Consider the following 17642-nt stretch of genomic DNA (forward strand, 5'->3'; position numbering starts at 1 on the left):
GTTAAAGCCTCTTGAGTTTCTCTTTTTAAAGGCATGTTCTGGCCTCTTTTTTAAGAGTAGCTGAATTGATGCTGACACAACTGATTCCTTACCTTCCCTTTTTCATGAAGGACCAGTTTTAGTGTTCACAGGGACTGCAGTGGAATACCAGTTAATTCTTATATCAGGAGCTACAATATTAAAACAGTAGTTTTAAGCATTAAGGGGTTTCACTTAAACATAATTTGAGCTGCATTGTAATTCTGGTCACACAGGACCTCAAAATGGCCTGGGTTGTAAGGGACCTCAAGGATAGTGAATCTTAACCCTCCTGCCACAGGCAGGGCCGCCAACCTCCGTATCTAATACTAGACCAGGCTGCCCAGAGGACCCATCCTAACTGGCCTTGAACACCTCCAAGGATGGGGCATCCACAACCTCTGATCAGCCTGTTCCAGCAGCACCTCACCACTCTCACAGTAAAGAACTTCCCCCTAACATCTAACCTGTATCTCCCTCTTTCAACTTAAAACCATTTTCCCTTGTCCTGCTATTATCTACCCTTTGAAAGAGTTGAGTTGAATCCCCTCCTGTTTATAGGCTCCCTTCAGGTACTGAAAGGATGTGGTTAAGTTAGCTCGTGCTGCAGCCTTCTTTTCTCCAGGCTGAAGAAGCCCCTCAGCCTGTCCTTGTAGGAGAAGTGCTCCAGCCCCCCGATAATCTTTATGGCCCTCCTATGGACCCTCTCCAGTAGCTCCCCCTTTCTTGTACCAGGGACTGCAAACCTGGACACAGTACTCCAGATGGGGCCTCATAAGAGCAGAGTAGAGAGGGACAATCACCTTCCTGTCGCTGCTGGCCACCCCTCTTCTAATGGAACCCAGAATACCATTTACTTTCCAAGCTGCAAGAGCACACTGCTGGCTCATGTTAAGTTTTTCATCTACCAGGTCCTTCTCTGCAGGGCTGCTCTCAAAGACTGCTCCTTCCAGTCTTTATATATGCCTGGGATTCCTCCAGCCCAAATGCAAAACCTTGCACTTCGCTGTGTTGAACCTCATTAGGTTCACATGGGCCCACCTTTCAAGTCTGCTGAAGTCCCTCTGGATGGCGTCCCTTCCTTCCACCGTATCAACTGCACCTCTTAGCTTGGTGGTCCTGCTGGTTAAGTAGAAATGCAGTTACAAGTATAACGCATTTTAGTGTTTTGAATGAGATGGGTGCAAAGAACACAGAGACAATTTGGAAAACTTCATCCAGGCTTATATGTGATGCAAAGGGGCTGAGCTGACACCGGTATATTAAAAACTGGCAGTTTTTACTTTTCAACTGCCAAATACTTGAAAATGTCCAGGGAATGTAAGATTCAAACACGTTATAAGAACTATATTCTAGCCACGTGTTCAGAAGCAGCACGAGACATCAAAAATAATTACACGGCTTCATCCAAATTTATTTATTAAGGTAACAACATATTCCAAATTACTGCAGGCCTTTACTAATTCTTTCATTACCATCTCAAACTTGAGTGATGTGTCATAATTCTGCGATAAATGTCAGCATGAGTTATAATAAAAGCTTAGAAATGAATCGGCAACAAGAAGTAACAGCATAAACATCACAGTAACGGATAGTCATGACATCATCTAAATGCTCTAGGGTACCTCCCGACCAGACAGCTCAAGTCTCAGGTCATAGCAATTAAAGGAAAAACATAAATAGTGCAGCTTACATACTTCAATTACAAAGCAGCAAGCACAAAAGCATTTAGTTTTTTTGTAACTGCACAAAACTATACAGTATTTTAATCAAACAGATCTAATGTTTTACCTTTTGTCTAAAAGTGCTTTCTAGGCTGAACTCCATCTCTGGTAATGGACAGCAAATTACCCAAATCAAAATGTACAGCCTTGAGTTTCTTAAAGACTTCTGTTAATGCAAGCCTCCCCTAGATACTACAGTTTCAGTGCTTCTTCTGCTTCTATTTGAATCATTATATCACAAAAATTCCTTTGAAGCGCCAACAGCGTTCACCATTCGGCACCTTGCTAAGTCTGATTGTAATTTAGCCAAGGAAGTGTCACAAAACCAGCAATAAATTAAAGCACAGCTATCCCACTTAACCTACCTTTAAAATAAAAATACGTTGATGCATATTGTAAACGGGTGTCTTAAAAACATGCTTCTGAGCATCTGCTACCGGAATATTTTTTCCCCAGTCCTGTCTGCAATGGGACACATCAGACACAGCAGCACACAGGAAGATGTCATCCTCTCCACAATTTCAGATGCAGGTTTCCCCATTTAGCTAAAGGTACTGTGCTGCCTTTAGTACAAGGCCAGGCTTTTAGCACCAACACGATGCAATATGCCTTGTAAGTACTAACACGCACAATTTGGGGTCTAACGATGCTAACTCAAGATTACTTTGGAATCAAGGCAACACGGATTATCAAAGGCAGCCCCTCCTTCCTTTACAAAGCCTGATCTAATACTATTTTATTACATTAATTAAAACTCGCGCTTCATTCCCCACAGAACTATTTTGTATGATTGAGGAGTGGGAAAAAAACATACTTCCAAAAGGCCTTGATCTTCTAATGTTCCCAAAGCATGAGATCTAGGAATAATCCTATGAAAACTATCATCATAGCATTTCTCACTGAGCTCAGCTAGAAAGAGCCATTTAGTGAAGTGACAAGAAGACATGATTCAAGGTGATCATGCAGAGTAAAGCAGGTTATAGGGTATATGCTACACAGACAGCACGCGCACACATATTTACAACTACGCTACAATCCTGAATACTGTTTGTTTCAAAGACACTGTGTACTTAACACCATCTTCCCTGGAGAGCAATACAGCTCCCTTAGTCAAAGTCACGATTTGTAAGAACCAGCGGAGCAACCAGAGTCCACACATACAACACAATGCCAATCCAGCTGGAAGATATCTTCACCCAGACAGACGGCCATTTGCTGGTCATTGTCTCATAATTAGAATCCGGGCTGTTGAAAGGAAAAAAAAAGAGATGTTTGCAATTTTTGCTGTGCCATGGCAATCATGCAGTAAGCTACTACGCTACATTTGCACAGTCAATGATTTTCATGTCAGCTCAACACCTCACAGGATGCCTCCTCTTTACTTCCTCCAATTAGCTCACACCTATCTGTATGAAAACAGCATTTGCAAGTTGTGAAAAACAAGAGCAGCCCAAAAAGTACTGAGTACCAAGTACATCTGCAGAAAGAAAACCTGGATAGCATTTATGCTACTGGTAATGCATTTGACCCTGTGAAAAGATACACCCTAGGAGAACTAATAAGCTTGATATCACATTGCTTTAAGCAGAGCCACGAATCAAACCAAGAACAAGACTACCAAGAGTTACTTCAGAAGAAAACACCTTTCTAGTTATATTATTTTGGTACAAGTGGTTTATCAACAAATTATTAAGAGATCTTTGTTTTGAGTTCTGAACAGCATCTGCTCAAGCTGTTAACATCAGTAAACGTTATACAACTACAATTCATTCACATGGGTCACTGTACACACTTCTTAAATCCCATTCAGAGTCATATTCCTCCTAGCACATCAGCTGTGCCTGTTTGACCAGCCAAATGTAGCATCTTGCATGCAGACTGTTAAGTGTACTGTACTATGAAATGCAGATACCTGTACCAGTTGGTAAGTGTCATCATGATATACAGCGATGCCAGGAAAAGCATAAAATGGAAGAAGGAGTAGCTGTAAGTAACTCCATCCCTTTCGTTATCTATGGCACGGTGAACATCATCACCATCATCAAGTGAGCCGTCATTCCTGGGCATTCCATCCTCTATCAGAGTAGATTCATCACTGGTCAGCATCAGCTTGTTAACTTGGCTGTTATTGGATGTTCGGATGCTGTATTTGACAGGAAAGGATGCAGTACCATTACCCAAATGAATGTAATTTATCATCCGACAACCAGAAGTAACACAAAACAATGGAATATATATATATATATATATATATATATATATATATATATATATATATATATATATATATATATATATATATATATATTTAAAGCAATCTTACCTTGAATACAGAACACACAGCAAAAACAAAATGAGTCCTACAATTCCTTGCGCATCCCACCACTGCACTACTTGACCTTGGGTTGGAATGGTTGTGGTATTGTAACCAATGATGCTCAGCAAACTCGGGTTACAGCGCCTATCTGTGAGGGAAATTACATTAAAACTTACATCAAGCAAAACTGAACTAGTACTTAAAAAAGTGTATTTCCATACAGAACATAGAGTAATAGCAAGAAACTTTGTGACCAGTAAAGTTTTGAAGCACAGAATCTTGAATTTAAACCTACAGAGTCTCTATAACAAGCCAATGACAGTACAAAAATTTATACACATTTAAAATCCTCTATCTGCCCTGAGATACCCATCAAGTGCTTTACTTCTGCCATCTCATATAGCCAGAAGCAACCAAATACAAGTTCTCTGCATATTAAATCAAATAAACTCTACAGCTAGAAACCAAGCAAGCTAACAATATAGTCTACAGATTAGGTATCAGAGTCATCTCAGAGTTAAAAAGAATGATACAAAGTTAGTTTCTTACACCAACAGTTCCAAACTTAAGCACCCACACACAACACGTAAATGAAACAGCAGAAAGCAGACTACTTTTCCATAATTACTTCAGTAGTTACACTGACTCCGATCTCTGCCATTACACAGGAGCACAGAAGATTGCCTGCAATTGAGATTAAAGGCTACTTCCATGCCGCGGACAATTTAAAGCACTGCAATCAATATTTGGTAGTTTACTTTCATCAATAAAATTGCTGTAACTTATTTTTATTATTACTTTTTTAAAGACATCTGGTTGTTTGCAGGCAATAAATGTTTTAACAATACTACACTGAAATAATTCCTCCATTAGGAAAAATATCATAACATCTCAATACCAAGCAAGAAACATGAAACCTGGTATGGAGATCTCTTTGAAAGAAGTATTTATTCAGTGTTATTGCAGGAAATCAGAGCCAAGGGAGAAACTTGTGGCTGCACACATTATAGTACCTCATTCCAACACTGCCTTGCAAACAGGTGAATATAGAATTTATAGCTGAACTGTTTAGCTAAAAAGCCACATACTGCTGCTACAGTTACCTGGTTCGTTGGTCATAGCTGACCAAGTCAAATACATCGTATAGATGGTAATCACGGAAGACTGCAGCAAACCAGATCTTGGCTGAGATTCCTGTATGAAGTAGCCATGAAACAGCAGTTAGGCAACTCAAAAGTCTCAAAACAAAAAATAAATACAGAAAACTAAGAAAATAACAAAACTATACCTGAATCCTTGGCAGAATTGACATCACAGAAGCACCGATACACAGCAGCATATTAACACTGATGAAAGTCTTGTTTTCAGAACAACCTTCTGGATGAGTGTAATAAACGTAAAACAAGACAATAGCTACTAGAGACAGTAGATAATTGACAGCTGTAGCTGACAGCAGAGCTGTGAAAAAATAGAAACAGAGTTTAAGTGATTAGCAATAAGGCATATTAGAGCTGAAATAATATTGTAAGTTATCCAAAACCTGATGATTATTAACAGAATTAGAGAGCAGTTTTGGGCTCTGACACGTTGAAGGTAAATAAATCCCTCTAACTTGAGGTGTCAAAAAGAACATCTAAAATAAATAAATAAAATAAAAATAAAATAAATAAATAAAATAAAAATAAAATAAATAAATAAAATAAAAATAAAATAAAAATAAAATAAAAATAAAATAAAAATAAAATAAAAATAAAATAAAAATAAAATAAAAATAAAATAAAAATAAAATAAAAATAAAATAAAAATAAAATAAAAATAAAATAAAAATAAAATAAAAATAAAATAAAAATAAAATAAAAATAAAATAAAAATAAAATAAAAATAAAATAAAAATAAAATAAAAATAAAATAAAAATAAAATACAGCCCAAAGCTATATTTCATTTTCCAGCACTTCAACAGCAACCAAACAGACTAAGTATGAAGGAATACAGTTCTGTTACATACAATTTGGGTAAACGCTTATGGAGAAGAAAATGGAGAGCTATATCTCCAACAGAAAGAAAATCAAAATCTCAAAATTACACCTTATTAAGAACATTACAGAACAAAGTATCCATTGCACACAGACAGGCTGAGCTGTCTCCTGACAAGAATGAATTACCGCATTTGAAATTGCTTTATTAAAATTAACAAATCATCTCTCCAGTGAGATTACTTGTGCTCTCCTTTACTATCTTGGTCCTTCATTCAGCATATGCCTATATAGGGCTCACATGGCAAGGTTTTGGCAGTGGGGGATTACTGAAGTGGCCTCTGTGAGCAGAGCCCAGCAGCTGCCATGTGCCAGATCAGAACCAGCTCCAGCTACTCCAAAAGGGACCTGCTGCTGGGCAGAGCTAAGCCACAAGCAATGCTGGCTGTGCCTCTGTGAGAGCATGTTGAAGGGAGGAAAGCAAAACTGCTGTGCAGGACACAGCCCATGGAAAGCCCCTGTAGGAGTAGGCCTCAGGCATGGAGCCCATTGACAGAAGCTCAATATGGTGCAGGAGGTCTGGGTGAGCTGCTGCCTGTGGAGCCCTGCACTGCAGCCATTCCTGAAAGACAGATCCCATAGTACAGAGCCACACTGGAGCAGTACTTGAAGAGCTGCAGCTCAAGGGAAACCTATTCAACATCAACTCAGGAAGAACTGAAGAGGGAGTCCCTCCCTCCCCATAGGAGGGACCCAAAGTGGAACAGGTGCAGAGTGATCATGAAGGAGAAGCAGAAACAGCATTAAGGACTAACCACAACCCCTGCACCACATGGTGGAAGAGCAAGAACAGAAAGAACAGGGGTATGAAAAGTGTTTTCAGTTCTCGCCATTCTAGTCCGCTAGCAATAGACAATAAATTACATTTATCTCCTGATGGTGTGTCTGTTTTACGTGTGATTACAATCTATGGGTGATCCCCCTGTCTTAATCTCAAACTTTGAGCCCTTTTCCATCATGTTTTGTCCCCTCTCCCTTCTTATGAGGAAAGGGCAGCACGGTAGAGTTTCAGGATGAAATGATCCTATACCCTAAAAGAGGATAGGCAGACATAGAAAAGCTCACTGGACTTGCATTCAGTATGAAACCAGTTTATTTTTAATCAGTGCTAAGGTGGTTGTGGTTGAAAAAAAAAAAAAAAAAACAAAACAAAACAAAAGCAGAAACTTAAGAACCTAACACTATAACTGCCTCTTCTCTGATATGCTATACTGATTCCCTGCACCCAAGGACTAGATTTCATCACTTAGCAGCAGTTTCCTCTTCTCCTGCTCCTTCCACTTTTAACTTAGTATCAGAAGAACACTGCGACAGTTGAATTGAATCACACAACAACAAAATGATGCATAATACACAAAGTAGCTCTTCTGCTTTCTGGTAAAATATATTACTCAGGTGAATAATACATCCAACACAACATACAGTGAAATGTAAAAGTTCTTGTTGCAATACAATACCTGCATACCAGCATCTTGAGTTTCCTTCCTCCATTTTTTCAACCCAAGATTCATTCCAGGAGTGAGCAAAGTCAATAAGCAGGACCAGCTGAATAAGAATAAAGCAGAATGCTCCAGACATACCTACATAAAACCACACTATAAAGAAAAATAAAAGTAGTTCAGAGCCATTGATAATTTACCACCTTGTCTTCAACACACAGAAAGGTCTACAGTTCTGCAGCCACAAAAACTGTAAGCTCTCAGTACACAAGTTTTAAAACCACTGCACCTTAATCCAAGAGAAGGCAATATTCTCTTACCAGTAGTAAAAGGTCCCTCTGGGATGAAGAAAGCTCCAACACTAATTGCAAGAGCTGTTGCAAATTTAAAGAACCAGAACCTGAAGAATTAAAGGGAAGAAAAAAAAAAAAAAGAAAAAAGTAAGAAAAAGTCTGGCAACTACTGCAGTCCTATCTGCTTCACAAGAACTCAAAGTAACACAAAACACATTCTCAGAGGGTTCAGAGGCTGTTTTGTTGGTTTTTTTTTGGACTCATTCTTGTTTCTTCAGAAGATAAAATTCTTTATCTATCCAAGGTTGTTTTTTTCCTGCAGTAAATGATGTTAAACCATGCCAGATTTATAAGAGTTCAACACTAATTTCCCATAGACATCTCCCTGATGCTTGAAGCCAGGATGGAATGAAACTGTGAGATACATGCTCAAGGACAAACAACAAATCAGATGTCACACAGAGAGGAGACAGGGAAATATTTCCCACCAACGATTCACCACACACCTTAACAACATCCTGTGTAGTGAACTTCAAATAAAAGTACAGCAAACTTTCCCAGATCAGAATGGCACGGAGCTCCAAATATAGGCATGATAGCATCTATGTGTACTTCAGAACTGAATATAGCACAAAGACATGCACCACACTCCCACGATTCAAACAGCTGCGTGGGCTTTATATTATCTATCCCACCCTATCTTTTCCTCAAACTTCAGTCACCACTGCTTGATCATAACAAGCAAAAGATGAGATTAAATCTCTTCAGATGAGAACTCCTCAGAGAAGTTCAGTTGGGCAGAGAGAAGCAAAATAAGATGGGAGAAGTGCAGAATATGGGAAAACATGAATTCGCTGGGATATAGAAAAAAGTACGTATGAAAGTTGAACTAACTCTGAAAATGTATTGTAAAATGCATAACCCACTTAAACCAGCTTTTAAATCTGCACGGACATTTAAATGTCTTTATAAAAACAGTTTCAATTTTATGCAAAGTTCCTCTCTAATTCTATGCATTTTAAAGGGCCTTAACACTTCAACCACGCACAGTTTGCACGACAGCTAAAAATAAGACTTCTCTTAAAAAACACCTACAGTTGCTGTTCTTCTCTGCAAGTGAGTAACAACCCCCTGAATACATTATAACCGTGTTTGTTGCATTCCCGGTAAGAAAATGGCAAGTCATTTTGACTGCCGACAGAAAAAGCAAAGAAAGTAAATGTTGGCACTAGAGATCTTATCTACTAGGTTTGACTTGTAAGCAAGCGTGAAGAAGTAAGTACATAGGTGTGGGAAAACCTAATGCTCTGAATATTTCAGATCACTAACAGAACGATTACACCACAAAGTGTTAACTGAAGATGTATGTGTGTGCCCCCAGTGGCGCAGCGGTTTAAGCTGCTGCCTGCGGCACTGGAGGGCCCAGGTTCGAATCCCCCCTGTGGCGCAGGGGTAGAAGTGCCCCTTCGCTACACAGGGGGCTCGAAACCCGGGAGTTGGACTCGATGATCTCTAAGGTCCCTTCCAACTCGCACGATACTATGATACTATGATACTATGATGATACTATGTATCCAACTTAAAAATAAAAGCCCAAAGTTTCATAAAGCTAGCTTTATAGGTGTATTACTGAAGCAGCTACCTGTTACAGGAGTGTTGGCAGGTAGCATCATTACATATGTTACTGGTAATAGTTAAAGAACATATTTTTTCCTTCTATTCTAATGCTGATGCTGCACTGGTTAAGAAGAATAAACTTCTGTGGGTTGTGTAATACCAAAAACCTGTATCAGATACTGCAACTCCAGACAAGCCTATCAGGAAGACACCAAACCCCTAAGAAGTTGTCTTCAGGTAGAAGATTCTACACCACATATACTGTATTTTATTAAAACAAAACAAAATCCCTCAAAGCATTCACAACCTGATTTACCTTCTTTTGCTTTTTAGAAGTATATTTTAACAGTTTTCTGTGACAATACTGGAAGATATAGGGGATACTCATGAACAAAGCAAAGGATAGAGACTGAACTGAGTCATTGCTTCTAATGCATCGCCAAATATCCCAACATTGCATCTGATCTTCAGTCTGATCAGAAAAGAAAACTGAAGAAAAGATAGCAGGGAGGTAAACATTGTTACGTATTTATACAACTATATTTAAACTCAACAGCAAACGTCAAAGTTAAGTGGAATCTAATTGTTAGAGAACAGATAAGGCTTTTAAATCCTTCTATACATGAAAAACATCTCAGAACTAGAACGGTAGCATTATTCCTTTTTTGAATTACATCTTCTTTGGACAAAAGAAGAATCTCTACTCTTGGGAAATGCATAAACAGATTACCCAGTGCCATAGCTACAGCTCTCAAAACTGGCTGTCACGTGTATCTTCTTCTTTCACAAAAATGAATCCATTCTGAGAACTCTAACTTTGAATGCCCTTTACTGCAGTAACACTCCTCCAACTGCTAAGAAATTCTTTTGCTTGTGGAACAGTACATTGGACCAGCGTGCATGGCTGCAGGCTACATTTCTACAGTAGCTACATCTCACAAGCAATTTCCCACAAAGCCCACAGTTAAGTGCCCATCTCAGTTCTCATTTCTGTACCTTACCCATTATGAACTGCTGCTCTTGGATCATTGCTGCTCTTCACTTTGATCATCAGCAAGGAGAAGAGAAGAAAGAACATTGCCATACCAAAGCACACGCGGTACACTGCTTTGTAACCAACTAACACATCGCAGTTCACGTGGCCATGAACACCAGGAATAGTTGTTCCCATCCCTCCATCGCAAAATCCAGGAATCTGTAACAGACACAAGATACTTCAGTGACCTGTAAAAAGCCCCCTGTGTGTAAATAGGTGGTAGCAATTTGCATAATCTTACAATAGTAATGAATAGAATATTAAGAACTACAAACTCGGCTAGAAAATAAGATACTGCTGGGCTGTACAGCTGTACAATTAAAGCTGAAACCAGAATGTTAAATGCATTCAAGGGGAATAAAAAAACATGGATGAAATGAAATTTTCAGAAATAAACACCTACAGACAACATGTGGGGACAAAGGGGTGGAAAATGAAAAGATGCCTAACTGAAGTTACTGCCTACCACAACAAAAAGAATAGAAAAGAAAAAGAACAAGAAACAAAATGAAGACTAACAGAACTACAGAGTGTGCAATCAAAGTTCAGAAAAGCTATAAACTCCCCAGTAATTAAAAGTTGAGGTTATCCCTCCATTAAGTTCATTCACAATCTTCATATAAATAAGACTCTAAAATCCCCTAAGAATGTCCTACTACCCTTTGTAAAAAATATTCTTGCTGTACATTTGCAATTAATATAACATTTTAACTAGAGTAGCACAACCAAATAGAAATTGTAGACCGTGTTCGTTTCTCGCTCATATTCTTATTAACAGCAGTCAAAATCAATTAAGAACTACAAACATCTTGGTAATATACAAAAAAACCCACACCTATAAATATAAATTACGATTTCCTGTTTGATTAAAGACTTTTCTTATCCAAGCAATTAAAGTGCAACTTTACTAGTAAATAGTGCTATTTATGTACACAATGATTCTTCCACAAGTCCTTTGTTTACTTGACCTGTAATCAAATTAATAGTGATTGTGAAGCACAAATGGCAGAAAAATTATACATTTCTGATCAAAATCCACGCTCTGAGGGATATCATATACAATTACTTCTGACATTTGTTCTACCAAACATGTTAGCAAAGAAGTAACCTGACCTTTTTCAGCTGCTCTTCCATTCCTGGAATTAACATCACACAGGCCACGCTCACACCGAGAAGCAAGAAGAAGGCATAGATCAGCCTAGTGATGGTGGAGTTGTTTCCACTGGGACAGCACCTGCAGAGCAGGCACGGGGCACTTCCACACAAACATGGTATCTGATGGAGATAAGGAAAGTAAAACAAACACTTTTAAAAAGCTTTGCACTCCTAGGTTTCAGTCAGGCTGCGCAGATTATCAGAAGTTAGGATGGAAAAATCACTCAATGTTACTGTAGGCTAAGTAGATGCAACATGTTACAGGGCCTCCAAACACGTCCTGGTGGTGCTTCCTAATGCACCACTGTACAGTGAAACTACTTCTACATCAAAAGCAATCATTTATCCATTCAGCCTGGATTCATGCTTACTTGCTCTCTTGGAATGCATTACATTTTTTTCATCTAATTAAGATTCAAGGATTCTTTCAGCCTAGCAAAAACATCCTCCCCTGCACAGCTGCAGAGATAAAACATACACCCCATAGAAAGAAAAATGTGAATATAAGTGCCATCTAGATATGCCTTCGGTATTTACAGTTGGGCTGCAATCCTTACTGAGGCCATAAACATCAGTGCAGCACAAAAAACAACAGGTAAAATAAGCCTAAAGCTTAGGCTGTTATTTATTGCATTTTTAGCAGCTACTTGCGTCTGGGTATCATGCAATTCTGTTAGTTGCAATGTAACAAAAGTTAGTAACAGCACAAATAGTACAAAGGCACCGTATGTATTATCAGCTCTCCCAAATATCAACAACAGAAACAAGAAGAAACGTACAACAGTTGTAAATACTATGAAAGAATCACAGATCTGTTACTTGCATTCAGTGAGTTTTGGTCTTAAGCAAGGCACTACTGGAAGAAGGGCGCAGATTAACAAAAAGAAACAAAAAGCTCCCCATACTTCACTCTAGCAGTGCTCAGCTACTTGTTGAGAGACAGCTTAGGGAGCAAAAGAAGGGTAAGGGTCCACAAATAAACATAAATCAGAAGAGGGAAAATTAAAATGTTTTGCAGTTCATTCCCCCCATTAACAAACAAACTGTTTTATGTAAAATAAACCAAAGTATGGGAAACCCCAGTGAGTAGTTACAGGTAAGTTTTGGAAGCCACACATTATTCACTTACACAATAAACTTTACCAATGTAAGACTATAGTGTCCCCTGCTATGGTTGCCTTCATTACACAAGACCTGCTCTGACTGCACTACAGGAGAACATGTAACCTCTTATAAAGGCACTAAATAGTGGCAAAACTCACCTCTGTTTGTGTCAAAATGAAACAAAAACAACAACAAAACAAACAAACAAACAAAAAAAAAACACCAAAAAAACACATAGGCATTAATCATCACACAAGGGACACCCAGGCACAGGCACATGACCAGTACACATCAGTCAGCCAGGATGATGAGTATATGGCAGAGTTCTTAATACTTAGTCATATGGCAAACAAAACACCAGTGGTCTGCCCTGCAGGAAGGTAGCAGCACACCAGCAGACAGCCAGACGACTCCAGTACTGGAGCCATTGGCCTTACAGTACTTGAAGGGAGCATATAAACAGGAGGGGAAACAGCTGTTTATGAGGATGGATAGTAATAGGATAAGGGGGAATGGTTTTAATTAGGAGAAAGATTTTCACACAGAGGGTGGTGATGCACTGGAACAGGTTGCTCAAGGAGGTAATGGATGCCCCATCCCTGGAGGCATTCAAAGCCAGGCTGAATGTGGCTCTGGGCAGCTTGGTCTAGAGGTTGGTGACCCTGAACACAGCAGGAGCATTGAAACAAGATGATCATTGTAGTCCTTTTTAACCCAGGCCATTCTATGATTCTATGACTCCTGGCAGTCGCCTGGGATGCCCTTGGGAAAAGGCTCTGATTTTCTGTCCTGGCAGTATCAACCAGACCCACCTCATGGGTCTTCAAAATAATTCCCTTATATTCTTTTTCCATATGCTCTTGTTCAAGGCTGGAAGAACCAAAAATGTTTGTTCAACTCTACTACAGAATCGTTTCTGAATCAACAAACATCATTAATTTTGCCTTGCTATAAAAAGCAAAACTAGGCCATTCCCATTATAACGAATCCAGTATGTAAATGACTGCACATCACTCTGACTTTCACCTCCTCAGCTCAGTATCACCGCAACACAATGTGAAAGAAGATGCTGATTGCAAGCAACTACATTAAGGGCAGCTATGCTAAGTAACTAGGAAACAAATGACAAGTATTTGCTTAGGACTTATCAGGACTTTTTGGAATACTACTACATTTATGGTATTTCCTCACCAAAAATAACCTCCCTAGTGAAAAATATTCCTACTCTCTATACAAAACATTACTTTCCTTATCTAGTTCTATACTTCAACAAGTTTTGTCTGTCTTCATATTTTTAAATATATTCTTGACTAAAAGCTTGAATTTGCCAGAGCAGGACACAAGTCTATGTTCATTTGCTGCAGAAAACTTGGTGGGAAGACTGTCAGGCATAAACTTGTCTAAATTATCACTGTTAAATTGTTTATTAAAGGCTAAGTAAATGAAGCAGCTTACTCCTGAGTGTTAGAAAGGGAACACACAGGAGTGCACATAACTTGGATGTTTCTGTGGACTCAGAGGAGCTGAAAGGAACACTACTGCATCCACCTCACTCAGTAAAAAATATGCCTCAACTAAGACAATATTCCCTATTTGACTTCAACTGTCTGAGCACCAGCTTTTAAAACACCTTGCCCGTGAACAACTCATTCTCACAAGCACATCTCTGAACAAGAGACATCTCCTGATTCTATTAATGCACATTATCTGCTTCTACAGGAAACCACGTTACAGTCCGAGTCTCTCCTTCTTCAGAGGAGACAATATGTATTATTTTATTGGATTGCACGTACTATTATTAAAAATCCATCTAACAAGTAGTAGACTCCAAACAGAACAGGGAGCAAGAAGCAATCTGCCCACAGAATGCAGTTTACCAGCTGAAAAGATAGTTTGTACTGATTTCTTTCCTCCTATATGCAGAGTTCTCCTCATAAAATACATCACGGTACAAACAGCAAGATAATACTGCGCAGATCAAAGCTTAAAAGTATCTTTTCAGGTGAAGTTCAGCTTACACACAGATGCAACAAGCTACTTCAGAAAGCACTGCAATACAAACAAGACGCAATGGAGTAAAAGCATCAGGACTGATTGTTTTAGGCCACTGGGATCAGAAACCTTTTGGTGAGATGACAATGCTCTTTAAGGCTTCACCCTACTCCTAGTTCATCCTTGCAAAGACTGCCTGTGCAGCACAGCACCACACTGCACAGTTAGAACAAGAAGTAACTATACAAAATAATCTCAAAGAAACAAAGGATGCCAAAGTCAGTTACTCAGAAGAGCCCTGCACAGCACACCTAACCCTGCAAAGCATTGTGAGCAGCACTGTCTCTGCAGCCAGAAGAAGAGCAGCTTACCCAGGCTGGCACAGTCTGCATCATCAAACTCCATGACATCTGGCTCCTCTGAAACCTCCCTCCTCTTTCAGAGCCATGAACTCTTTATACAGATGTATTCTTAATGACTGGGGATACAGACAGACTCCAGCTGTACAAACTACTGCACAGACATTAAGCACTGATTAGTTGTGTTTTTAACCATGTAGAGAAAATTGGTACTTTAAAGCCACCAGGAAAAAACAAACAAAAAAACCACAAAACAACAACAACAACAAAAAAAGGATTTGTTTCAGGTGCTTTAAAGAATGGAATTTTCCCATAGTAAATCTAACTTAGCCAAGATTCCATTACTGTGTAAGCCACTGCACTTAAAAGACCAATATATGATCTTGAAAACATTTGTCTCAGCAGAAATTAACGCTCAGAACAAACAGCACATACACAGGATTCCTCATGCGCTACGAACACCAATTACCAGGAAGGCTGTTTATTCACTTGAAAATGCAACATGTATTAACTCAAATATTTTCATTAAACTAGTTATTGCAACACTTAGTGCTTCACAACAATCAGAAATGTTAAAGCAACTACATTCAGCTATTAATTAAAGCCTACCTGGCTTAATCCATTAAGTGGTGTTTAAAATGTTAATTAAAGAGAAATGAACGCTAACAGCACCTCTTTGGCAAAACACCATCAGTGTTCCAGCAGTTTATTTACGTGTATATCAGCCCAGCAGCTTATTTCATACCCACTAATTTACTGTCTCTATGATCATTTAACTGAATTTGTACAGGAGATTAAGGAATTAAATTATCACCACTCTACACATCACTCTAGCAGAAACAAAAATGAACTTCACATGCTTTGATAAACTACAGTGCAAACATAGGAGCTTGGATCTATGAGAGGCTTTGTTAGACCATTAAATTAACTGCATGAGTTTCTGTTTAAATGCACACAACTTCATGTTCTCTAAGTAGAGAAAAAGTACAGCCTTTTTGGTGAGAAAAATTTAGTTTTTCACAATCCCATTGACATTTTTATGCCAGAAGTTCGTGGATCCATAATGCACGATTCTGAACCTTGTACAAGGCCTAGATTTAGAAAGATGGATCACTTAAAGACAAGACAGCAATAGCTCAAGTGGGAAGAAAACTGCCATAAAGGATCTTACAGACTTTTGTGTTTCCCTGTATGATGCTAACACTTTTAAGCCCACCTTCAGCTATTGTTCCCAAGCAGTAAGAAGCACTGAGCAACACTCAGCACGGCAGTGACATCATCACAGCCTGCTGAGCAACGAGAAAAAGATGCCTCGACAAGACAAAGATGCTACAAAGGGCGGAGCTGCCCAAGACAAAGCCGTAAGAAAGACGAACTAAATACAATCACCAGGAGCAGAGAAACGCTCAAGTTTTGTATTTCCCAAAGCACAGAGCAAACTTCATCAACACTGAATGAAATTTTGACTGCTTTAAAGGGTTACGAGGGCGGCGGGGAGGGGGCCGGGAAGGGTTGTTATCAGACCCCATAACGCCTTCCGAATGACAACGCAGCCTGAGAAACCAGCAGGGACCAGGTGGCCTGCTTGGGTATCAAGCTCGTCTACGCTCCATGCATCTCGGCGGGGGGAGCCCAGAGAAGTTCGAGAAGGGGCTCAGAGGGCGGGATCGAGGACCTGCCCAAGACAGGAGGAGCTATAGAGGCCGCGGCCGCCCACCGAAGGTCGGGAAGCAACAGAGAGAGCCACAGCTTCCCCAACACCGGCAACACGGACGGGCACTACCCCCGCCGCTGAGAGACAAAGGCCCCGGGAGGCGGGGGCCGCTCTGGGCCTGTAACAGGAGAGAAAGATAGGGAAGAGAACACGAAGAGAAAGCCACCGCGCCGCCCGGCCCGCCTTACCCAGCTCGCCATGGAGCAGAGGCCCAGGACACCGCCCATGGCTGGCGGCGGACTCGGACTCCGACTCCGCCAAGATGGACGCGCACCTCCAACTGCGCTGTTTACCCTTCGCCGCAGCACTTCCGGCAGCTCGGGAGGCCGTGTAGCGTCACTTCCGGAAGGCAGCAAGAGGCGGGGCGGTGGCGGAGGTTGAGCGCGATGCGTGTGTTGGCTCTTTGACGTTCGCGGCCTGCTGTCCGGCAGTGCTGCGGGGCGGCCGTTCGGGTCAGTGAGATGGCCTGAGTGCGGTGGGGCCGGGTGTTCTAAGCCTAGGTGTACTTGAAAGCAGAGATGTAGTCCAGAGTTGGCAAGTTAAACCCCCTCCATAGCAGTTGCTAGTGCTGTGTTTATCGTTTCCAAGCTTATACCACAATTATTTAATGAGTTAGAGCTGGGCGGACATAGTCAATGGCTCACGTAGCTGAATAATATTTCCAGGTAGACTCTGTAAGATTTTCATCATACCTAATTTATTAGTGACTGTATTACTTAATGTCACTAGTACTAGTAAGAACTTCAGAAATAAAAACGGTTTATAAAATAATGGGAAAATGAGGAAATAGAAAATGTAAATTTTAACAGCATGGTTACTTTGTTTACAAAAATACGACCA

The 17642-nt window shown here is 40.0% G+C and overlaps 1 protein-coding gene across 1 annotated transcript; it reads right to left on the reverse strand.

Annotated features, from left to right (window-relative positions):
* Nucleotides 1-1408: 1408 nt before the first annotated feature.
* On the reverse strand, nucleotides 1409-17150 carry SERINC1 (serine incorporator 1). Its single transcript, XM_072332071.1, has 10 exons — nucleotides 16991-17150; nucleotides 11592-11753; nucleotides 10444-10637; nucleotides 7853-7932; nucleotides 7551-7688; nucleotides 5348-5517; nucleotides 5163-5253; nucleotides 4066-4207; nucleotides 3655-3885; nucleotides 1409-2987 (listed from the first exon to the last, which is right to left on the reverse strand). The coding sequence occupies exons 1-10, from the start codon at nucleotides 17027-17029 to the stop codon at nucleotides 2849-2851; spliced, it is 1386 nt and encodes a 461-aa protein (XP_072188172.1). The 5' UTR covers nucleotides 17030-17150; the 3' UTR covers nucleotides 1409-2848.
* Between the last annotated feature and the right edge of the window lie 492 nt (nucleotides 17151-17642).

Source organism: Excalfactoria chinensis, chromosome 3 (genome assembly GCF_039878825.1).
Source record: "Excalfactoria chinensis isolate bCotChi1 chromosome 3, bCotChi1.hap2, whole genome shotgun sequence".
NCBI classification, from domain to species: domain Eukaryota; kingdom Metazoa; phylum Chordata; class Aves; order Galliformes; family Phasianidae; genus Excalfactoria; species Excalfactoria chinensis.